This window comes from Eumetopias jubatus, unplaced genomic scaffold, assembly GCF_037043125.1.
Source record: "Eumetopias jubatus isolate StellerSeaLion01/CBP00866 unplaced genomic scaffold, mEumJub1_p1.0 scaffold_4, whole genome shotgun sequence".
NCBI classification, from domain to species: Eukaryota; Metazoa; Chordata; class Mammalia; order Carnivora; family Otariidae; genus Eumetopias; species Eumetopias jubatus.
This window is the reverse complement of record NW_028274810.1, coordinates 90,139,998-90,164,492: the sequence shown is the minus strand read 5'-3', so window position 1 is coordinate 90,164,492 and position 24,495 is coordinate 90,139,998. Positions and strand designations below refer to the sequence as shown.

At 41.4% G+C, this 24,495-nt stretch overlaps 1 protein-coding gene across 2 annotated transcripts in view; it reads left to right on the top strand.

Moving 5' to 3' along the window:
• KDM1A (lysine demethylase 1A) overlaps positions 1–22,898 on the top strand; it is a 59,707-nt gene extending 36,809 nt beyond the window's left edge. For both annotated transcript variants that reach the window (XM_028090819.2, XM_028090818.2), the window contains 11 exons: positions 9,554–9,696; positions 10,065–10,155; positions 11,349–11,483; positions 12,242–12,315; positions 13,178–13,289; positions 16,600–16,732; positions 18,455–18,642; positions 19,040–19,154; positions 20,453–20,580; positions 21,435–21,581; positions 22,399–22,898. In XM_028090819.2, the coding sequence (XP_027946620.1) occupies positions 9,554–9,696; positions 10,065–10,155; positions 11,349–11,483; positions 12,242–12,315; positions 13,178–13,289; positions 16,600–16,732; positions 18,455–18,642; positions 19,040–19,154; positions 20,453–20,580; positions 21,435–21,581; positions 22,399–22,584 (1,452 nt within the window). In that variant the 3' untranslated portion in view covers positions 22,585–22,898. The remainder of the gene's footprint in view (positions 1–9,553; positions 9,697–10,064; positions 10,156–11,348; positions 11,484–12,241; positions 12,316–13,177; positions 13,290–16,599; positions 16,733–18,454; positions 18,643–19,039; positions 19,155–20,452; positions 20,581–21,434; positions 21,582–22,398) is intronic.
• Positions 22,899–24,495: the final 1,597 nt, after the last annotated feature.

The window sequence follows — 24,495 nt, the reverse complement described above, 5'->3', positions numbered from 1 at the left end:
GGAGAGTGAGAGTAGTTTAACAACTATGTTGAGAGGCTTAGACCATGTAAGTCAGTCCTCATTTTGGGGGGTGGGTGCAATTCAGAAGTTCGTATTTGGAATTTACCAACTCTCCGCTATCATGAATGAGCAAGTTTACCATTCTCAGGATATAAGCATGTTATCATCTTTATATTTTGAGGACGGGAAGATTCATGATGCATATGGCAATTTAGCTGTTGTGGCTAAAAGTGGTGAGATCCCAACTCTTGAATTTAGTCTGCTAGGTCCAGTGGACATCCTCACTAAAGCCTTTAGGCTTTGTGGGGTTCATACCAGAAGAGGACAGACATAAGGGAATGCTTTGGTTCCTATCCTCACCATTCTGGATTCAAATTCCTCCCAGGGCTTGTTTTGGGGGTGGGACAACCTTCTGGCAGAATAAACAAAATAGAATGAACAAGAGGAGAAGGACGAAGTAGAGCTTAACTCAGCAATTCAATCAACTTTTGTTAACTCTGCAAAGATCTGTAAAGGCTATAGAGAGATAAGACCGTCCCTGCCATAGAAGAGCCCACAGTCTAGTGGGACTTATACACAGATAATTGTTTCCCAACTTTTTATTATGGAAATTTTTTTTTAAGATTTTATTTATTTATCAGAGAGAGAAGAGAGCATAAGCAGGGGGAATGGCAGGCAGAAGGAGAAGCGGGCTCCCCGCTGAGCAGAGACCCTGATGCGGGACTCGATCCCAGGACCCTAGGATCATGACCTGAGTCAAAGGCAGACGCTTAACCAAATGAGCCACCCAGGTGTCCCTATTACGGAAATTTTTTTTTTAAAGATTTTATTTATTTATTTGACAGAGACACAGCGAGGGAGGGAACACAAGCAGGGGGAGTGGGAGAGGGAGAAGCAGGCTTCCCGCAGAGCAGGGAGCCCGACGCAGGGCTGGATCCCAGGACGCTAGGATCATGACCTGAGCCGAAGGCAGATGTTTAACGACTGAGCCACCCAGGTGCCCCCTTATTATGGAAATTTTTAAACCCATACAAAAGTAGAAAGAATAGTATAATAATGGACTTTGATTTATTCTAGTCTTGTTGTGTCTATTCAGTCCCTTTGGTTTTTTCTTTTTTGTTTTTTTTTTTTTTGGTCTGGAGTATATTAAAGCAAATCAGTCAGCAAATATTTATTAAATATTTGCCAAAATCTAGGCATTGTTCTCAGCATTGACTATGTATTCCCTGCTCTCAAGGGTCTTAAATTCTGGTGACTCTAGATATCTTATGAACCCAGGAGCATCAGGAATTAATAGGTGTCATTAAAATCTGTGGTACACCCCCCCAAAAAAAAACTACACCCCAACCAGAAACATACTACTCATACATATACCAGTAACACAAGGCAGATGTACCGAGGGTTAGATAAAAGGATAAATTGCTATGGAAGAGCCAGTGGGGAGGGGGAGAGAGAAGGAGTCAAAGTCTCTGAAAGTGGGAGGTGCAAGAGTGGGGAGAGAAATGGAGGGAAAGAGCATTTGTGAAGGTGGCTTAGGACTTAATGTGGCTGTGGGGGAAGGTTTAAGACTAAGAGAAGTCTCTGAAGGAGGTTGGGATTGTACTGGTGGGGCTAAGATACAAAACTGAAGTTGAGGGTGAAGGATGTTGCTTACTAGGCTGATTTGTAGGTTGGGACTTCAGAGGGTTGAGAGCAGGAAAAGTGACGTGACCAGATGGGTGTTGTAGGTAGATGGGCAGTAGAGAATTGAATTGAAGCAAGGCCTCTGAGGTGGATATTATATTAGTCCTCAAGAAGTAATGGAATCCAAACCAAAGGTTATCACTGATTATTGAGACACTGTCTTTTTCTTTGGACTTTCCTGAATATAGAGCAGGTTTATTTAGTCTTTATAACAGTAAAAAGAGCTTTTTTTTCTAATAGAAATATCCAGAGAAATTCTCTCTTCCTTTCTTGGTATTAGAAGAACTTTAACACATTCTTAAAACATTTGTTTCTAAATAGTATACCAGTATTCCCCTCAGGTGTGGCCTGCAACCAGCTGCTAATTCATGAATTAACTGTTGGTTACTAGTATGGGATGAGATAAATATGTTGCTTGTGCCAGAATGTAAAATAAACTACATCATTAGTCACACTGTTAGTTCAAATGATGATTTGGGGGAATTGGGTTGAGTAGCAAGACTTCCCAATGAAAGAAATGGTGCTTCAGTTATGATCTGGCATAAGCTCCTTATCTCACCAGGACCAGCCCTTTGAGTAGCACTGTACCAAACCTCCGTTAAGCTGGTGTGTCGTTTTCAGCATTTTGTATATGTTAGGGATATTTTTCCAAGTGAAATTTGTACTTGTCATTCAACTCTGATCTTTACAAAAGGATTTTTCTAAGTCAGTTTGTTTGATTTTTGGTGCAGTAGCCAAGTGGTAAGGAGGATTCTTCAAGCGCTCTCAAATTTAGGAGAAAATTCTTAACAGCTTTGAGTTCTGTTTGCCTTAAGTTAATCAAACATAAGATGTCATGTTAATGTTTTTGTAGTCTAGTTCAGAGTAGATATGGACAACTGTTAACTAGTAGATTGGCTTTTGGCTTATAGGACAAGAACTAAGAGCTTATAGTTCCATTAATTTTTTGTGTAATTACAAATATGTTTCTTGACTTCAGAAACCTGAGGAGGAAGTAGGTCAGTTGCTTCATCTCATTTTGCAGGGGAAGAATCTAAAGCTCAGACGTGGTGTTTGCCTAGGATCGTTCTAATCAATAATTTGTAGAGCCCAGGATATATTGCTTGGTATCCCAGATCAAATTCCCTCACAGGCGTACATTGTTTTATTGTGCTTTGCTTTACTGAATTTTGCAGATATTGCCCCCCCTTTTTTTTATACAAATGGAAGATTTGTGGCAATCCTGCATAGAGCAAGTTTGTCAGCACCATTTTTCCAACAGTATTTGCTCACTGTGTCACATTTTGGTAATTCTCACAATATTTCACACTTTTTCATTAGTATCTATTATGGTAATATGTGATCAGTGATTACAACTTACTGAGAGCTTGGATGATGGTTAGCATTTTTTTAGCAATACAGTACTTCAGGTATGTACATTGTTTATTAGACATAATGCTGTTGCACACTTAGACTACAGTAAACATAACTTTAATATGCACTGGGAAACCAGAAAATTCATTTGAGTCACTTTTTGCAGTGGTCTGGAACCAGACCTGCAATATTTCTGAGGTATGCCTGCACTTGTTTTGCTATATGTGGCTGATATTTCAGAGAAGATGGGGACTGGAGTCAGTGCAGGCAACTCCAGCTGCCTGTGTGACTTCATCAGCTGAGTCTCCTTCTCCAAGAGCTTTCTTTTAATAGTTACTCTAAGGAGGCAAGAACCCCCCCCCACCCCCCCAGGGTGGACATTCGCTCAACCATTGATTTTTCTTTGCTAAACTGTTGAATGAAATGGGATTGTCTTCCTCCATTCTTTGTGGACAGCCTCAGTGCAAAAGAGGGTGATTTGATGGTTCGGTTGTTAGTACGTAGAAATCAGTTCCCTCATCCTGCAGTGAGCAGTTAACTCAGAGTGACGAATATCATTCATAATATTGTCTTAAGGACCTATCACCGTACCTAGTCATTTTGCTGCTGTATGAAAAAAATCACATAGCAGGTGGTTTTTGTTCTGTTATCTTGTTATTGTTTTAATCACAATCACAAGAATCCCTGAAAGAGTTCACTTCTTTATTCTCTCTGGTCCTACTTTGGCAGCTAGGATGTCGAGCTTCTCTGTTTTTGACAGAAGTTTGTTTTATGGCTCCACATGACTAGAACAAGGGCTTTCTTATTTGGTTCTAATATAAGATGTCCCTATAAATAGAAGTATCTTCTAGGCCTATAAAAACAGAGCTAATACAGCAGCTGCCCTCAGATTGAATTCTACTCTGGACTGTGCTGTAATCAGCTTTAACTGGATATGGAGATAATTGGGAAATAGGGTAATTCATATTTCAGGAATATTTTGGGAGTCACCATGAGGAGACTGAAAACATGGATTGGTGGGGAGATGGGGGAAATATAAGTGTAAATGTTTTCTATGTATCTCCTGTATACCAACTAGTAACTCAGGGGCTTTTTTTTAATTTATTTTTTTTTTAAGATTTATTTATTTATTTATTTATTTATTTATTTGAAAGAGAGAATGAGAGAGAGCACATGAGACAGGGGAGGGTCAGAGGGAGAAGGGCTTTAAATCCTACTTTTGACTTTGAGTAATGAAACAGCATCTTAAATTACTTCAGTGCAATAGCATTTTGCATTATAAAATCTCTGGTTTCCATTGGGGGGGAGGGAGTTGGGTTTTTTTTGTAGTCTTTGTTTTGTTTTTGTTTTTGTTTTTGTTTTTACCAAATGAGGCCCAAAGACTCACTAACTACGTGGAGAAACAGATCTTGATTTTCTTCCTGGGAATAGCTCAGCTGTCGTGAGGAAGAAAGATACACTTGAAAGGTAAAGAGTGCCAGGTCTTTTATGAAGGCCATTAATGCCATTAATTGGGTATACTCTGTACCTACCTCAATTCAGCAGGTTGTCATTTGCATTCATATGGAGTGGTGCTTAGGTTGGTTATACTTTTGACACAGGCCTTCTGGCCTTTTCAGTTTTCCTATTCCTTTGTAGAAACAGTTTTGGTTTCTTTTCTTTTTTTTTTTTTTTTTAAGATTTTATTTGAGAGAGAAAGAACGAGCAGGGTGGAGGGGCAGAGAGAGAGGGAGAAGCAGACACCCTGCTGAGTAGGGAGCCCCGATGTGAGGCTTGATCCCAGGACTCTGAGATCATGACCTGAGCCAAAGGCAGACGCTTAACCTACTGAGCCACCCAGGCACCCCAAGTTTTGGTATTTTAAAGGTGGTTTTTCTCTATCTTTTAAAATCTTCTAATCCCCGCTTTTTTATAAATGTAAAAATCTCATGTCTTCCTTTAATGTTCCTAAAGTTGCAAAATAGTTACTTCCTTTCAAATATAATACTGACTTTGCTTTTTCAAACTTTATTAATTTATTCATTTCATAAGAATTTACAAAGCACCTCTACTGTGTGCTAGAAACTGCTAGAGTGAACTCCTTAGACATGTTGTGTGTGCCTTCTCCACGCAGCTTAGTTACTGCTTTAGAGAAGTCCATTATTTATATCCCCTAAATGATTTCTAATGTAAAAAAAAGTGGGGGTGGACAACCGTCTCCCTTTATAGAATCATAATTTTATTTGGATTAAGGATATTCCTGTTGTCCTTATTCTCCCTTTAAGGATATCTCATTTCTTTTAGTTATTTGGGAATCTGAATTAGACACTCTTCAGATGTAAATTTTTCTTCCAGGTTTTACCAAAGGAACTAATCTTAATTCTAGAAGTGCATGGGAATGGGAGAGGCAGAGATTTACTGTAGCTTCTGTTGGCCAGGTTTTTTCATTGTGTTACAGCTGTTTTTTCATTGTGTTATTCTTCCTGAGGATTTCTCTGGCTAAATCTCCAGCCTTTGGGTGCCCAGAACCTAACTGCACCTAACTCCATTTTGCTCTACTGCTGGAGAGTTTATGCACCCTGAAAGCAAGAGAAATGGACAGGGTTTTGAAGGCCTAAAGGGTTTGTGATGATAGAAGGTAACCAAAGGTAGAACTGAGGAGAGCTGTCCTTCCTCTGAATAACTTCCTGCAGGATTAGGACCCTGTCCAGAAAGTCACTTGGCTCTCCCTAAATTTACTCTGCATGAGCTAGATACCCAGGCTGCTCTTCCCTCAGCCATGCTCAGGGATGCTCCATATAATCTCTACAGGACCAAAGCAGTCAGGATTGTACCTATTTAGAGTAATGAGACACACCAGATTCTTAGTTTGAAGGAACTATTTGGAGCCTTTCATAGAGAAATAAATAGCTTTGAAAAGTCGTAATCAAAATCTGTTTCAAAAAAAAAGTCTGCTTCAAGTGATAGCCTTTTTGTTTGAGTCTTTGCTAGAGAACAATATCAAAGATACTTTCCGTGCTTAGTTTGCTGTTTTATCTCCTCAGTATGTTGTCGTAGAAAGCTGCCCCTTTCAGTCATTTACTGAGTTCCTTTCTCAGGATGCAATTTAAGAAAATTATTGTGACTTGTGTTTAAAGATTGCCAATATTTCAGCTCCTTTCCATAATTATTTATGGAACTAACAGTTCAAGGGTTCTCACCAAGGGGAGGGCAGTGACCTGAAATAGGTACTTAAGAGGTGCTCAGGGGCTAATCAGTTGCTAAAGTTGTTTTCATTGTCTGAGTATGTCAAATAGAACATATCTGACTAGTTTAATTTTAGAAACAGATTCAAGATTTAAGTATATCAAAAATACATTTTGGTTTTTTTCCCCCAGTCATTGTTGGTTTCCTAATTGACAAATATCTGCTATTTTCCAAATATTTCTTTAATTTCAAAGTGGAATTCTAAAGTTAATGGGAACAAAATCCAGGTTTGAATGCTATCCCTGGTCTCTCTGGCAACAGTCCTAAAATTGCTTAACTAGGTGGGAAATGGGTGGGGCCTAAGTTTTGTCTCTCGTAATCTGGAGAGTGGAGTCTCCAGTTAGAGCAGTGGACCCAGTCAGTGGGCCAGAGATGCAGTCTGTCATCCTGGTGTCAGTCAGATGAGGCAGTCATCTTTTGGTTTGGTTTTTGTTTGTTTGATTTTGTTGTTGTTCTTGTTACTGTTCTGTGTTTTTCCTTTTCTCTTTTATTGTTTTGCTTTATTCCTCACTGCTTTCTAACACCATCTCCCTTTACCACCCTCATACCCCCCCACCAAACTGCCTTTCTTTTGCCCATTTCCGTGCCTTGACTTTCCCATTTTGGTCTCTATACAGTCTGTTCCTTGTTTCTCTGGTGGTTGCAGCTTCTGAGCTAACAGAATGCTTCTGTCATGCTGTGTGTTTAAAGCCTTGATTTTACTGCTGTCATACAAAACTTAACTTGACGTGGCTGTTGGGCTGTTATTTACAGTTTATTTCTCTCTCTGCTGCACTGGTTAAAAGGACACTGTCAAGGTATTTTTTTTTTATAATTTTTCAAATCATTTTCTTCACTGTTTACAATAACCCATTAAAAGCTTGAAACTTAGATCTTTCCCTTCCAAAGATCCTCTCCATCATACATTCACACTGGTTTGTTGTTGTAGAGTTGCGCCTATATGTTGGGCTGGTGCCATTTGAGTTTTTGTCATTGAAAGCGCATGTAAGAAGGTTTTTGTGGGGGGGAGGTGTGTGGGTGGACTAAAGGGGAAAGTGTTATGAATCAAGTGGGCTGCTTAGCAAACAGAGGGAAGAAACAAAAGGTCAAATTTGGTCCCTCTAACCTTGACAGTGTCCCTTTAAATGTTTCTCTACCACACACCCTGGACCCCAGTTACTGAGCCTGAGTGCTGCGTACTTTTTTAGTATGAACTTCCCTATGTGACTGTCACCCTAGCTATAAAGATTAAAGCTTGTCTGAAGCAAGCCATCCAGTTCACACTGGAAGAGCTTTAATCTGTACCATTTGCACACTTGTGTATTGGCACATTCTGCCCTCTTGCAGAGGCACATGTGATCTGGTCCCTCTTCCTTCTATAGCATCCTCTTGCTAAGGCATTTTTGAAGCCACACATAGAAATATCACTATTTTGTATTCCAGGAAAAGCAGTCATGCACTATTGCATCTGGGATCAGTTAAGATCTCATAACTATATAGATTTCGTGTTAAAAATGTAATTGTTTCCTCTTTTGAAGAAACACCAAATTTAGAGTTTCTAGAACCATCTTTGGTAACATCATTGCAGGAATCACACTGAGCAGAATTTCAGCATTGCTTTGCGCTGCTCTGTATATGACCCATCACATCACTGAGGAAAAGCAACTGACAAGAAAGTAAATGAAATTCCTGACCAAAAGGGTCTCATCCATCAGCTCTGATAGCTATGTAATCAGAACAAGTAGGGATGTCACCAAGAGCTCCTTCCTTTGGCCATGGAGTTGAATGGGTAGGTCAGATGTGTTTGATCCACCAAGTCTTAGGTACCACTCATATATAAAGGGCACCAAACATCCAAAGTCTGATTCTCTGCCTTATTTCTCAGCATAAACCAGAAGATTCTCAGGGATTTATATTTCCCTTAGGCCAAGGGGGATTCTCTAATTCATAAAGATTTCCTGATCGCTCCCATCTTTGGCCTTTTAGAATTTGATGCTTTAGAATATGATGCTGATTGGGTCAGTTATGGTGTCATATTTACAGTTCCAAAAGAGAGTTGCAGTCCTTTTCCCTTTCTTTTTTGGGTGCAGATTGTACTACTTGCCATATTCTTTTGCCACGCCATGGCTCATCTTGTAGAGTTACTTGTGCAACTCCTCAGTGAAGAGAAGGAGACTAGTGCCTTAAAAATTGTCTCTTTAATTGGAAAGGGCAAAAACTAAGGCATTTCAAATGAGAGGTAGAATCTTACTGTGATGATCTCATCCACAAGTTACCCCTGCACTCCTCCTTGGCCTTAGTGTTTATTAGAACTTTCTTTAATGCGGTCTTCTTACTACCAATTTTAGGTTGGCTGTAAAGTAAAATTCCATATTTTGACTCCCATTTCCCAGTTGATGCCCAGTTTATTCTGGCAAGAGATGCTTGCTTTAGACATGCTTGCCTTAGATATGCTTTTCCCTTCTTGCGAATACCGTGAATTCAGTAAAATTGCAGATGCAGTTTACTTTAGGACTGAATTAAGCAGTAGCAGAGGGATTTGGGTTGACTAACTGATGATATCAACAGGCAGGGGCACAGCAGGGATTAGGAATGTGGCCTTGCAGCTTGATGATCTGCTTTGCAGTCTGCTCTCTTCTTGCACAGTAGTGAGCCAGACCTGGTGCCTCAGTCACTCATAGTCTAAGAGCTTTGGACATTCAACTCTGAATTAATTGGTGCCATAAAACACTGTTACTCTGCAAAAGAACGAAGGTGCTATTGTGTTCTCATTATTATAATAGTCGTGAATTTCACTTCTCTCTTCCCTACTCCCACCCAAAATTCATCTTTGAGGGAAAGACAGTACCTTGGGCTTCTTATTTTTCCATCCTGCCCTTATTCTGGAGGGTCCTCAGGTGTGTTGAAACTATGTGTTGACATAGTTTTTGTTCTCTGAGACTTTTCCAGTGTGTCATTTGCATGTCAGCCCAGCTTCTCTCAGTGCATGTCAGCTCCAGGACACCTTGTGCTCCACGTAACTTCAGTTAGCACCAGTTAGCACCCAGTGTGAATCCTATGGCTGTTAATAGAGGTGGAGTCCCAGCTCGGAGGGCAAAATTGGGAGAATAGAAAATATTAGGGCCAAACATTTCATACCTCATTTAATGGAATTGACCACTTCATAGAAAAGAAAGTTGGAATCATTGTCCTCAAAGGTTTCCCTTTGAGGTACATATTTTGACCTTTTAAACTGTAGAGCATTTGTGTTTTCATGGATGGTTATGTTTAGTCTTATTATAAGGACCAACTCTGCTATACTTCGGATTTTCAGGTTCCTAAAGAGAAAGATGAAATGGTAGAGCAAGAGTTTAACCGGTTGCTAGAAGCTACGTCTTACCTTAGTCATCAGCTAGACTTCAATGTCCTCAATAATAAGCCTGTGTCCCTTGGCCAGGCATTGGAAGTTGTCATCCAGTAAGTACTTTGATACTGCTTGTTGTATAGTGAATTCTATTTAGAGATTTGCTATTATACTTTAAGGTTTTCAGCAAGTCTTATTTGAGCTAGTTTTCACTTATTTTCATGTGAATTTAAATCTCAAAGTAAAACCATTTAAAAAAGAATGATTCTTGAGGCCACTCTCAGTTCTAAAATTCACAGCTTTTATGGTACTGAACTATATTTAACATAGCCTAGAAAATAATTTGCCACCCAGCAACTTTCTTGTTCCAAAGTATTAGAAATTTCAGTGGGCTTTGATGTCCCTGAATGTTTCTGATGGGTTCCTATCTTGGGCTGCAAAGCTGGCTTTGTGGCCAAGGCATATGTATTGTCTCTTTTAGGTTACAGGAAAAGCATGTCAAAGATGAGCAAATTGAACATTGGAAGAAGATAGTGAAGACTCAGGAGGAGTTGAAAGAACTTCTTAATAAGGTGAAATTTTATATTTTCTTCATAGCTGAAGATGGGGGGGACGGCTTTAGAAATTTTCAGTTTCGGTTTTGGTCTGGGGGGAGAGAAGGTCCGCGCAGCTGGGACTCATTATTCTTAAAAAAAAAAAAAAAAGTGACTAACAAAAGGTATGGTTTTATCTGTCCGTCTTTTCAGTATGGTATTATTGGCAAATTGTTGCCAGGGGAAATAGATCTTTTCTGTGTCAGGTTCCCTTTGGCAAAGCTAGCTCAGTGCCCTCTGCTGGATTCTGTGATGAGAGGGAGATCAGTTGCACTGGGGTCAAATTCCCACTGATGGGGACAACAAGTCTGCAGCCAGGACCATAATTCATTGCCATAATTATTTTGCTTCAGGTGCCCTTTATGGGGATAGTCCTCAGTGGTATGTCTGCTGAGGGCTCTTCTTTCCCACCACTTCGCAGAGGCCTGGTTCCAGTCTGGGAAACCATTTGTTTTCTCCTAATCCTACCACCTGCAAACGTATTATCAGCTTAGGGAGAAAACATGAAGTGGGACAGCCCCTGTGGGGAGTTTTTTGATGCAAAATCTGGGTGTATCTTGTGACCAGTCTTGCCTCACTTTCTCACTGTGCCTTGTTTTTTCATGCTGTCAGATGAGAAGAGGTCTGTGCCCACCTTCTTCATGGATTGTGTGTGGCATGTGTGAAATGAGCAGAGAGGCTGGAGAACAGCCAGTTGGCAGGATAGCTGTGGGACCCAGTACCATCAGAAAGCTGGGAGACTAACATTAGGAATGGCTCTGGAAGGTTCTGTGTGGTGATTTAGCCTTTACATAATTTAGAAAACAAATCATAACAATTTGTTCCCCAAAACAATAAGTTTAAGTGGTGCTTTGTTTTTCCTGGAATTTGATTTTTGTATATATATACATATATTTTTAAATTAATGGAACACTCCTGGTTCTCCATTTGTTTTGGAAGACAGAAATGGTCTCACTTCTGATAATGATGTGATACCTCTGTGTTGAACCATATAGGATTTTTTTTCCTATTCTAAAATGTCATCATGTAGAAGAGGTATTTAAGAGTTTCAAGGACCTTGTATTGTAACCTGTTTTGGTATACTAGCAGTTTAGGGGAGGAACCGAAGCATGGGATTTGGAGATGGATTACATCACTATCTGAAATGGTAAATTTGTATTTTTTCCTCTTAGATGGTAAATTTGAAAGAGAAAATTAAAGAACTCCATCAGCAATACAAAGAAGCATCTGAGGTCAAGCCACCTAGAGATATCACTGCCGAGTTCTTAGTGAAAAGCAAACACAGGGATCTGACTGCCCTGTGCAAGGTGTGGTATACATACATGCCTGGGTGGTTTCCCTTGGGATCTTCAGAAAGAATATAGATCTGGGAAACTTTGGAAAAGGGAGAATCACTAACCAATCATAGGTGCCTGTGGTAGGAAGAAGAGGGTTTGGTACACAGGAACCAAGGGGACTGAACGGACTAGTTTGGTTTGAGATCTGCTTTTTCTGCAGAATTTCTACTTTGTTTTCGCAGTCTTGTACTTTAACTTACTTACATTTCAGTTTAGCTCCCTGTCATAGTTTACCGCTGTCAGTTTACAATAATGATAACATAGACTTCAGTCATTTGGTATCAAACTGTCTGGTTGAAATCCCTAACTTATCTCTTAGCCATGGGATCTTAGATTCCTTAATCACCTCATCTGTGACCAGTGTTGATACTTCTTTGTAAGGGACCTGAAGTGCTTTATCCCATGCTAGGGACATGATAAATGCACAGGAAGTGGTAGTTGCTCTTCTTTTTCACTCTTACTTTGTAGCACACTAATATGCTATTCTTCCTTTATCTCCTCCTCCTGCATGCCCGCTCCCTCCTCCACACCCCATCTTCATTCTGGGCTCACACTGTAACTTGTCTCCAAGAACAACCATCCCTGAGCCCTGATCCAGCCTTAACCTGAGGCACACTCACAGATATGACCTGGACGGGCAGGTGGTCCAGGTCTTACACTTTATGGTATAAACAACTAGGTTGGTCTCTGACTCATTAAGATCAACCCAGTTCTCTTCATTTTATCAGGAATATGATGAATTAGCTGAAACACAAGGAAAGCTAGAAGAAAAACTTCAAGAATTGGAAGCCAATCCCCCAAGGTGAGGAAAACACACAAATGTTCAGAGGGATAGCTTTTGCTCTTCTTTGTTATATTTAGAAGGAAAATTACAAAGCACTGTGGGCTTTTGTTTATGTCCAGTGAATGGATTGTAATTTTAATATGTAGGAATGTCCTAAATATTTAAATATATTTGTTTTTGAAAAGATAACCTTTCTCTATAAGGTCTGATATTTGAATGAAATATACTGTCTTCCTGTGAGTGGAATAGAAGGTGGGATTGCTTTAAATTCCCATAATTCTGAGGACTAGGAAAGTATTATACTTTGTTTCCATTGGATTTTTGATAGTGAATACTTATATGCTGATACTGTGCTTCATGGTGCATCTGGCCTCCAGTATATCTACTCTGTTCTGGAGTTGGGGATGCTACCCATTCTTGCTTTAAAAAAAAAAAAAAATGCTTTATTTATAAAACAAAAACGCTTTTTTAATGCCAGGTACCGATAATTTTTTTTTTAAGATTTTTATTTATTTGACAGAAAGAGAGAGCACAAGCAGGGGGAGAGGGAGAGAGAGAAGCAGACTCTCCATCCCAGGACCCTGGGATCAGGACCTGAGCCGAAGGCAGACGCTTAACCAGCTGAGCCATCCAGGCACCCTGTCTCCCCACCCTTGCCAAGACAAATGAAGCCTGATAGTAATTTGCTTTATGTAGTGAGCTTGGCACTGCTCTCAGCACCGGTAATAAAGGAGATAAGGTCCTACTTTTTGACTTGTAATTTCTTTATATAAGGCACAGTACCAGGCTTAGGTTTCCTCAGTTACTGAGATTGTCCCCATCAGCCCACTGAGAATAGTAGTCCTTTAATAACCTGTGCTCCTCTGTTTTCATTTTGCAGTGACGTGTATCTCTCATCAAGAGACAGACAAATACTTGATTGGCATTTTGCAAATCTTGAATTTGCTAATGCTACACCTCTCTCTACACTCTCCCTTAAACATTGGGATCAGGTAAAATTCCTTTATCATTTATTTTGTTGCACATGTCTTTGAAAGGGCTCTTAGGAGAAACTTAATTTGTATGTGTGTGTTTAAACAGCTTTATTAAGAAATAGAAGTTACAGTACAATTTACCTATTTTAAGCAAACCCAGTTTGAAGTTTTGCCAAAGGTACATAGTCATGAATCACCACCACAATCAAGATAAAGAACATTTCCATCCTGGAAAGTTCTCCCTTGCCTCTTTGTAGTCAGTCCCCAGCTCTCCCACTCCTGGCCCAAGACAACCCCCGATTTCCTTTTTGTCACTGTAGTTTTGTTTTTCTAGAATTACATAAAATTGAGCAAATACGGTATATAATCATACAGAATGTAGCCTTTTTTTTAAATATATATTTTAGTTATTTATTTGACAGAGACAGTGAGAGCAGGAACACAAGCAAGGGGGAGTGGGAGAGGGAGAAGCAGGCTTCCTGCTGAGCAGGGAGCCTGATGTGGGGCCCAATCCTAGGACCCCAGGATCATGACCTGAGCTGAAGGCAGACACTTAAAGACTGAGCCACCCAGGTACCCCCAGAATGTAGCCTTTTGTGTGTAATTTCTTTCACTTAGCAAAGTTGTTGAGATTCATTTTTGTTGTTGGGATATCAGTGGTTTGTTCCTTTTCATTGTTTAGTAGTAGTCTGTTGTATGGATGTGCCATAGATTGTTTATCCATACGCTGGTGCGTTGGTGGACATTTGGATTGTTTCCAGTTTTTTTGGCTATAAATGACTGGAGCTGCTATAAACATTCACATCTTTCTTTTGGGTGTATCTAGGAGTGAAATTGCTGGGTCTTATATAGATCTTTAACTTTATAAGAAACTCCACATTATTCCAAATTGCATTCCCACCAGCAGTGTATGAAAGTTCTAGTTGTTTCACATCCTCACCAACACTTGGTACTGCCAGTTTTTAAAAATTTAGCCATTCTAATGGGTATATAGTACATTTCATTGTAGTGGTAATTTGCATTTCCCGAATGATGGGTGATGTGAAGCACCTTTTCATGTACTTATTGGCCATTTGTATGTCAGTTCTTTTGTGAAAAGTATGTTCAGATCTTTTGCCCATTATTTAAAAATTTGGTTGATCTCTTACTAAATTGTGTAAGAGTTCATTATGTTCTTTAGATCCTGGATACAGTTCCTTTATCAGTATTTATACAATTCCTTTGTAAATATTTTCTTCCAGTCCACAGCTTCCTTTTTCATTTTCTAAATGGTATCTTTCAAAGAGCAAAACTTTGTAATTTTATGAAGTTCCTATTTCCTCAACTCTCTATAAGCTTTGTGCTTTTTGTATCCTGAAAAATCTTTGTCTAAACTTAGATCACTAAATTTTCTCTTGTTTTCTTCCTGAAGTTTTATGGACTTAGCTCTAATAGTTAGGTCTATGATTCATTTTAAATTAATTTTCATGTACAATGAGAGATGAGGGTAGGGTTCAGATTTTTCCATATGGTTATCTAATTAATTATTCTGGCACCATCCTTTTTCTTCATTTGTCTTGGCACCTTTTTTGAAAATCAGTTGACCATGTGTGAGACTGTTTATGGTTACTCCTTCCTATTCATTCATTTGTCCACATGCCACTATCATATTGTCTTGATTACTGTTGCTTTATGGTACGTCTTGAAATTAGGGTAGTATAAGTTCTTCAACTCTTTTTTTAAATTATTTTGGCTACTTTAGGTCTTCTGTATTTCCATAAAAATTTTAGAATCAGCTTGTCAATTTCTATTTAAAAAAATACCTTTTGGGATTTTGATTGGTATTGGGATTTGAACATGGTATCCCTCTCCATTTATTTAGGTTTTCTTTAATATTTTTCAGCCATATTTTACAGTTTTCAATGTACAGGTTTTACACATCTTTTGTCAAATTATTCTTAAGTATTTTAAGTGTGAGTTAGTCTTGAACTGGTGAGAAATCCCAGGGCTTCTTAGATATTGAATGGATCGATCTCTAAATCTGAGACTTTGGCCAGACCTAAGACTACAGAAGTAAATGTTACATTTTTACTCACATATTTTCATTTCCATTGTACGTTTTCCTTGTAAAATTAGTTTGAATTTTTTTTTTTTTTTTAAGATTTTATTTATTTGACAGAGACCCAGTGAGAGAGGGAACACAAGCAGGGGGAGTGGGAGAGGGAGAAGCGGGCTTCCCGCGGAGCAGGGAGTCTGATGCGGGGCTTGATCCCAGGACCCTGGGATCATGACCTGAGCCGAAGGCAGATGCTTAACAGCTGAGCCACCCAGGCGCCCCTAGTTTGCATTCTTAATCTTTAGGTTATACCTTCGTATTCTTTAGTGTTTGACTTAGAGGATTGGACCTGTTAGTGGTAAAATCTTAAGAGAATTCCCAGTTGTTTTTGTTGTTGTTTTTCCCCATGTAATACTAAATTAGACCCTTCCTCGTCACGGATTTATCATTTGAAGTTTCAATATGTATCCATTCGTAATCTTACTAAATTCTGAATGTGGGTGATTTGAACTGATCGGTATGGGGAGCAGATGAATCAGTCACTAAGGAGTGCAAGTTCTGCCAACCCAGTATTTTTATCTAATTCAAAAAAATCATGCTGTGTTTTCTCCCAGAAATTTCATGAAATTAGAAAATTGACTAGCCTTCAAAAATTTCTCTACACAGAATAATTTTCAGTAGATTCAAAGAAATAAGATCATTTTGGGAATCCTTCCAGGCCAAATGCTGACTTCTTTACTGTATGGATCCTCTTAGGCCAGTCTTTATAATCCCAGATTGTTTTTATCTAGTTTTACCAACTTTAGTTTTGGAAGTCTTCCTCATCTTTCAAGCCTGTAAGTTTAAGAAATAAAAACTGATTTTGTTCTTAGGTAAAGAAGATGTGAATAGGATGGTGAATCTCATATTCTGCCAAACATGTAATGCATTCAAAAGCCAAACAAACATCTGAATTTATTGAATCTTCTTCCTTCGAGAGAACCCATCCCCCACCCCCTTGGATAGTCAGGGCTGAGGGATTGGGTGTGGGACTATGAGGAGAAAACTCAGTCTCGGGAAGAAGAAACTGCCCTAATCTCACTGCCCAGAGGTGGCCATTAGGGATATTTAAGCATTTTTTCTTTTTTCTCTAGTTTCCTGAGATAGCTGTAACTGAATAGTGAGTGCTGGTTTTTTAATTTCTGCCTTAGAATATTGACTGTTTTCCACACTGTTGTTTTTCAGTGTTAATCTTAACAGAATTCAGGATGTATGGCATAAGTTAAGAAAATGGCTGGACTTTTCTCTCTTTAGGATGACGACTTTGAGTTTACTGGCAGCCATCTGACAGTGAGGAATGGCTACTCGTGTGTACCTGTGGCTTTAGCGGAAGGCCTGGACATTAAATTGAACACAGCGGTGCGGCAGGTTCGCTACACAGCTTCGGGTACGTCCCTGCTTCACTGGGGAGATAAGTCTCTTACTCTGAAACACGGTACTGATCTTTTGTTGAGTTTGACCTACAGAAAAAAATGTTAGGTACATTTCCTGATAAAATGTCGTATCATATAAACTATGAACCCTAAATTTAAAAATCTGCATTGACAAAAGGATTGAGCCTATAGAGCCTTTGGACATTCTGATCCATCATTGTGTAAAACAGAAAATTGAGGCAAGTTTCCAATTTGTACTTGAATTACTTTGTAACAACTGCCAGTGAGTTTGGACCTAATTTTTGCTGTTTTTTGTTTTTTTTTGTTTTAAGATTCATTTATTTGAGAGAGAAAGCAAGAGAGAGTGAGCATGAGCAGGGGCGGGGGGAGAGGAGAGGAGGAAGCAGACTCTGTGCTGAGCAGGGAGCCCCACATGGGGCTCGATCCCAGGACCCCAGGATCATGACCTGAGCCAAAGGCAGTCGCTTAACCGACTGAGCCACCCAGGGGCCCCACTGAGTATATTCTTAAAAGACCAGGATTTTGGCCTCTTGGCACAGTGGGACCCACTCCTTGTATTTTACCATCTGTGTCTTGCTCTTTGGATCCATTCTAGCCTTTCCTGTTCAGGTGGGCTAACTGCTCGATCTGGTTTCTGATACTGGGAGCAGTATCAGACTTCAAAGGTGGAATTGCCCTGATTCCCACAGGCAGAAGGCTCAGTGCTCACTGTAGCTGGTTTCAGGGCACATTTAATGTAGAGTACAGAGAACCCGCTGTCCACCCACCTTTGGAATTAATAGTCTAGAACTCTTAATGATAGCTAGTCCCCCCGCCCCTCCCCCCAGGGCCCTCATGACAAGTGGAGATATGGCAATCAACCTTGCTTGCCCTTCATGGCTGCTTTTCTAGAATTGCCGAGATTACTGCAGATATTCTTTTTTTACAATCCCTGAAACCCTTTTCCATTTGATTTCCCGTTCATTTGCAGCTTCTAGCTGATGTTGAGACCTATAGCCTTTAAATAGCCGTTTGCAGGCAGGTGAAGAACAGTGAGAAAGTGGACATGAACTGAGCTCTCATACCAATTTTGAGCTGTTTATGTATTTTTCTGAGATTCTGTAAATAGGTACTTACTGAAGGAAAAAAACGCAAATGAGGAAGAATAACAGTAACCTTTTTTCAGTGCCTATTCTGTGGTCCACTCTGAGCTTTATTCAGACTCTGGCAAGCTAGGCGTCACAGTGCCTTCTCCAGAACAGCACGCTCTGCACCCCAGCGGCATCCCGTAGATCCTCACCGTGCTCTTCTGGGGTCGTTCCTCTCCTGGTCCTTAGTAAGCACCTAACCACCGTGGAGAGGCACTGCTTTCATTGTTACAGACCTTTATTCTTCACTGTGGTCTAAATTTACTTAACCCTTGGTAAAAAAATAAGGCTCTTAGATTAGCCCAGAAGATCACCAGTGTATCAGGAAGGTAAGACAAGAACGGTGGTGAAGGGCCAGGACTCTAAAGTGGACTATTAGCATTTGAATCCTGGCAGTTAGGACTCATGTAGCCTTGTCTGAAGTTACTTTGCTGCCATCTTGGTTTTCTTCTATTAAAAAGTGAAGAGAACAGACTCCATACACTTATGGTAAGAATTAACTGAGAGAGTGTGTAGATTCTACCATGCACTTGACTGTTCAGTACCATCCTTATTGCCAGTAAGGTCTTTTCCCTCTGACATCTCTAGGGTGTGAAGTGATCGCTGTGAATACCCGCTCCACAAGCCAGACCTTTATTTATAAGTGTGATGCAGTTCTCTGTACCCTCCCCTTGGGTGTGCTGAAGCAGCAGCCCCCAGCCGTTCAGTTCGTGCCGCCTCTTCCTGAGTGGAAAACATCTGCAGTCCAAAGGATGGGATTTGGCAACCTTAACAAGGTAACTTGCCCTGGGCATCTCTCCACATACCTGTTGTGCAGTAAGAGAGGAGAGGGGTTTGCGTTTTTGTACATTTTGCTATGCTCTCAGCTCTGTGAGATCAGGGTGAGAGTCCTGTCAGTTCATTCATTTCAGTGCCTAATTATATGTATATGAGGACCAAGTCTTCTGGGACCTAAGCCCAGAAAAACACAGACAATTCTAAATGTTGTTTTAAGTAATACATTCATGCTAGGGATTTCTAAGCTTATCTTGAGAGCCGAAGAAACTTTAGTAAGGTCTGAGAAGTCTTTCCTATTGAGGCACAGCTATGCTTAAAGCCGTGCTCTCTGAGCCCTGCCATCAGTTCCTGGGCTCCTTTTTTTTTTTTTTTTTTTTTTTTTTTTTTTAACCACAGGTAGTACTGTGTTTTGACCGTGTGTTCTGGGATCCAAGTGTCAATTTGTTTGGGCATGTTGGCAGTACGACGGCCAGCAGGGGTGAGCTCTTCCTCTTCTGGAACCTCTATAAAGGTAACTGCTTCCTGGTTTTAATCTTTTTCATATCCTTACAGGAATAGAGAATTAGGAATATTCTGGGTTTTCTCAAATATGTATGTCTTGATTTTTCATTAATTCAACCAACAATTCCAGAAATTCCTGGTAGGTGCTGGGGACATGGGGGAAAAAATACCCGCCGTCAAGGAGTTCATATCCTAGTGGGAAATACATTAAGTAGGTGAGCTCTCTAGGAACAGGGCCATAAGTAGAGGGTCAGAGTGAAAGCCCAGGGCACTGCAAAAGAGAACATAAAAAGAAGAATCAACCCAGGCAGGAGGCACAGAACCAGGGAAGCTTCCCATAAGGGGAAACTTGCATTCCTTACTCTCAGACTTCTGTATCTGGCCCGTGAATCTTTGCTCACGTCCTTCAGAATGTATATATCAAACTCCTACCTCCTATTTTAGTTTCTTCTGTAATTGGATTGCTCTTCTCTGTGGTGCTTAAAATGTTTATGTAGTGTGTGTGTGTGTGTGTGTGTGTGTGTGTGTGTGTGTGTGTGTAAATCTTGTGTCTTCTACTTCAGGGCCTCTGCATGTACTGTGGGGAGTTTCTTCTCTTCCTTCCCAATATGGCGTACTCTGCTCAGCCCTTCTGGTCTTGACCTAACTGCCACTGTTTCAAAGAGGCTTTTAGGACACACATACTTCCACTGCCTCAAATCTAAATTAAGTCCCTGTATTCTTTTCTCTGTATCCTCTGTTTTTCTTCATTGCTTTGATCCGTTCATAATCATAGCTACGTGATACTTACCTACTGATCCGTGGAGTTATATAGCCTAGTATATAGCTTTCGTATCGCAGCATCTCATACTGTGCCTGTTACACAAGTCTCTTGCCTAAATAGTCACCAAATGGGTGAGTGAAGGTGGTGACGGGCGTGGAGGGACCTGGAATAGTTAAAAGGATGTAGCCCTTGCCATGGAGCAAACTGTCTAAGGTGGTCAGGGCTAAGGATTCTGTGCCTTAAATATAGGAATGCCTGTTGGTTTTCTTAGCAAGGTCTGAATTACGTCTTCAAGATTTCTGTATTCTGCGAAATTGTAAGTGGCTAAGTACCTGAGTCACACGTTACTGACGAGAGTTTGCCAGCTGCCTTCTAAGGGATAGATTTTGAGTCGCAGTTTCAGAAACATAACGTCTCTAGCACAAGTATCACATGTCTATTGGCCATCAGATTTCAGAGTGCCCAGAATAATGTGGGGCCTGATGAAGATGTTCTTGAGAGAAGTCTGTACGAAAAGCCTGGACTTGTTCTTCCTGTTTCTCTAGCTCCAATACTATTGGCACTAGTGGCAGGAGAAGCTGCCGGCATCATGGAAAACATAAGTGATGATGTGATTGTCGGCCGATGCCTGGCCATCCTCAAAGGGATTTTTGGTAGCAGTGCGGTGCCCCAGGTAAGTAAGTGGGTAGAGGCAAGTGGGGATCAAGGTTCACACTAGGGCAGGGTTTGACACGGTCTTGTTACATTGGGCAGCACCATTTCAGCCAGAATTAAGAGGTGTGCTGGGTTTCCATGAATGCCAGTGTTTGGAGTCTGTGTATAAGTGTGGGATTCAGGAAAGCACAGAGGCTGGGGGATTGAGAAGGCTATTTGCTGCATATCCCTCCTGGTCTCATCCAGCGTATCTGCGTGCGGAGTCCTCCGGCTCCTGCCTTTTAGACAAAGTGGTCAGACTCCCTCATGAAGAATCGCTTGGTACTTTGTTTTTTGTTTTTTTTTAAAGATTTTATTTATTTATTTGAGAGAAAGAATGAGAGAGAGAGCGAGCACATGGGAGAGGGGAGGGTCAGAGGGAGAAGCAGACTCCCCACTGAGCAGGGAGCCTGATGTGGGACTCGATCCGGGGACTCCAGGATCATGACCTGAGCCAAAGGCAGTCGCTCAACCGACTGAGCCACCCAGGCGCCCTGTACTTTGTTCTTTAGGCCCGTTGAAAGAAACCCTTTAGATCCTTACGATTCCTTTGAAAGAAGGTATATTAATGTTTCATGTGAATTAATGAGAGAATAAAGGTCAAGTCCTGGGTGGATCTGTAGATTTCCTAGGCAGGGCAACGTGGAAACTTCCCTGGAAGCCGTCTGCGGTGTGTTTTAAAGCAGAAGCGTTCATCGTTTGACTGCCTCATATCCCCTGCCTCTTTACTGCTCTGTTGTATCCACACCCCCCACCCCCCAGCTTTTCTCCTTCCAGAGAGGACTGCTTTGTCCTCTGCCCTGTGGTAACTTCTGCTCATGCTTTTTCCTTTAGCCCAAGGAGACTGTGGTGTCTCGCTGGCGTGCTGACCCCTGGGCCCGGGGCTCCTATTCATACGTAGCTGCAGGATCATCTGGAAATGACTATGATTTAATGGCTCAGCCAATCACTCCCGGCCCCTCAATTCCAGGCGCTCCCCAGGTGAGAAACTGGCACACCCCCTCGGCTTCCCTGGGAAAAGGCCATATCCCGGGCTTTCGGGGTAAACACCGTGCCACAGTTTTGGGTTTGTTTTGTTTTGCTGGGGGGGGGGGGTAGATTTTAGTTCTGTCCTTGGACCTGTCCACATAACCAGGAGCAGAGTAAAAGGGAGGGACAGTATTGTTTGTATCTGATTTCTCAGATTCTGGTTCTGTAAATCTAGGCAGTCCATATTCAGAATGGTAAACCAATTACTTTTTCCTTATTCAAACTTTTTCCCCTAAAAAATGAAAAACATTTTTAGTTGCACCCCATTTTGTAATGGCTCATGGGACCGTCGCAGGGCATCAGTCACCAGGGGTCTCCAGAACATGCCCCTGCTCCAGAGCTCAGGGCCCCGTGAACTGTCCCTGGAGCTGAGAAACAAAGGTGCTCCCGAGTAAGAACAAATGCTGGATTCTTTGTGGTAACAGAGTAGTCGGGAACCCCTCTGCCCCAGTAGGTACTGTAGGAGGCAGAGGAAGCCCTAGAACTGGGTATCCCCCAGCACTCCATGATAAATAGGAACAGATGCAGTTATGCATCACCCTAGGACTAAGGCTGGCTTGGCTGAGTTTTATTGTCACATTTCTACTTTGGTCATTTCTGGGAGAATGCCCACTGATGAGGGAGATCCTTTTTGGTAGAATGATGGTCTGGGATTGGCAGAGCAGCCTTCAAAGGCCAGTAAGAATTTGGCAGTTCAAACACAACAAAAATAAAAGTTACTATGTGCAACCTGCTGATTTTTCTCTCAATTTTTTTTCCCCTGAAATAGCCAATTCCACGACTCTTCTTTGCTGGAGAACATACAATCCGTAACTACCCAGCCACTGTCCATGGCGCTCTGCTGAGTGGGCTGCGAGAAGCAGGAAGGATTGCAGACCAGTTCCTGGGGGCCATGTATACCCTGCCTCGCCAGGCCACACCAGGCGTCCCTGCACAGCAGTCCCCAAGCATGTGAGACTGACGGGTTCTGAGGGAAGCCATGTGTGAGTCTTTTGCTGTCTAAGCAAAGCTCTCATGGCAATCCTGGATCTCACGGAGAAACTCACTCTGGCATCTGGGCTCCAGCCAGCTGTTGGAACTCATGATGCCAGGTGGCCAAGGAGGTGGCCTCCTTTGAGGGACTTAGAGCTAGAGAGGCAGTTGTCCATTAGTGTGGAAGTCAGTGTTCTTCCTAAAGACTGAGGTAAGCAAGCCTCGTGAGAGGACATCTTAGTCTCTTGGTGTGTGGTGGTTTTTTATATTTTAAAAATAAAGCTTCATATAAAATTCTTTGTTGTTTCCCCTTTAGATTTATATATTTTTTGAAAGATTTTATTTATTTATTTGAGAGAGAGAATGAGAGAGCATGAGAGGGGGGAGGGTCCAAGGGAGAAGCAGGCTCCCTGCTGAGCAGGGAGCCCGATGCGGGACTCGGGTCTCGGGACTCCAGGATCATGACCGAGCCGAAGGCAGTCGCTTAACCAGCCGAGCCACCCAGGCGCCCTTAGATTTATATTAACAGGTTGTTGTGCCTTTGGAAATGCCAGTTTTATCCATGTTTAAATAAGGATGTTTATATAAAGGCAAAAAGTGGTTTTGGTCTGAAGATAGGGTTGAGGGGAACCCCACAGAAGCAATGGGCTACCTGATCGGTGGAACTAGAGCGTTCCCCATTGGGACTGTGGGGTGACGTGTGCCAAGAGGGTGAAGCTACTGGTCAAGCATACGGGTATTAGAGGTGACTTGGAATTTTTAAGATAAAACAAGGCACAGAGTTTGGGTGGGTCTCTGGCAGACCATTCAGGCTTTACTCCCCAGGTCACCTCCATGGGTATGTGCTAACTTTCCACTTTTGTCCAACTACTGGTATAAAAGTTTTAGGAAGTGTTACATAAGGAGATGATCAAGGGTTTAGTGACTGAACTATTGTTACTTTTCTATTGCTGCTCTAACAGATTACTGCAGCAGGCTCTGAGGGAAGATTCCATTTCCTTGCCTTTTTAGCTTCTGGTGGCTGTATTTCTTGGCTTGTGGCCCCCTTCCTCCGTCTTCAGAGTTCATTACGCCAATCTCTGCTTTTCTTGTTCTAGAGTCCTGTCTCCCTCAAACAAGGATACTTGTGATTTCATTTAAGGCCCACCCAGATCATCTCCCCATTTCAAAATCCTTACTCATGTCTGCGAAGTCCCTTTTGCCATATAAGGTAAAAACATTTTTACAAGAAGGGAACAGTAACTGTTCCTTCTCAGGGGCTCCTAATGGACAATGTTACTATAAATGCACATACATAATGTTAGATTTTACTCGTGTTAGTCAATTCTTCCCTATAATTAACCTAAATGAGGTTTATTCTTAGTAAGATTTGAGGGACGTTACGTTGGTGGGCTAACGATAGGATGGAGAGGGCTTTCCCCTAGTCGAGGAACAGCAGCGGGGGAAATCTGCACACCAGGAGTGAGTGGTATGAACAGCATGTGGTGGGAAGTGTACAGACTTTGGACTGTGACCTGTATTTGAATCGCAGTTCTGCCATTCACATTGTTACCTCAGGTGGGGGATCGGGTGTGTGTGAGGTGTTTTAGAACATGTTTTTTAAATAAATAGCATAGGCACCTTGAGACAGATCACTGTTTCGTGTGTGACAACAGACAAGCCTAAAACTAAGAATCCTAGCAGCTGTTTCATTGCTCCATTTAAGTCCAGTTATGTGGGTGCTAGGCGTGTCCTTCTCCAAGCCCCAGCATGTTTCCAGTCCTTACGGCATCACTAATTAGTTGGTTATTTTAAATAAAATACAGTGTGACACACGGGCTGTGCCAGTGCACAGAACAGCTGTACCCAGATGACAACAAAAATGGCATCAGTGACTCACACAGCGCACATGGAA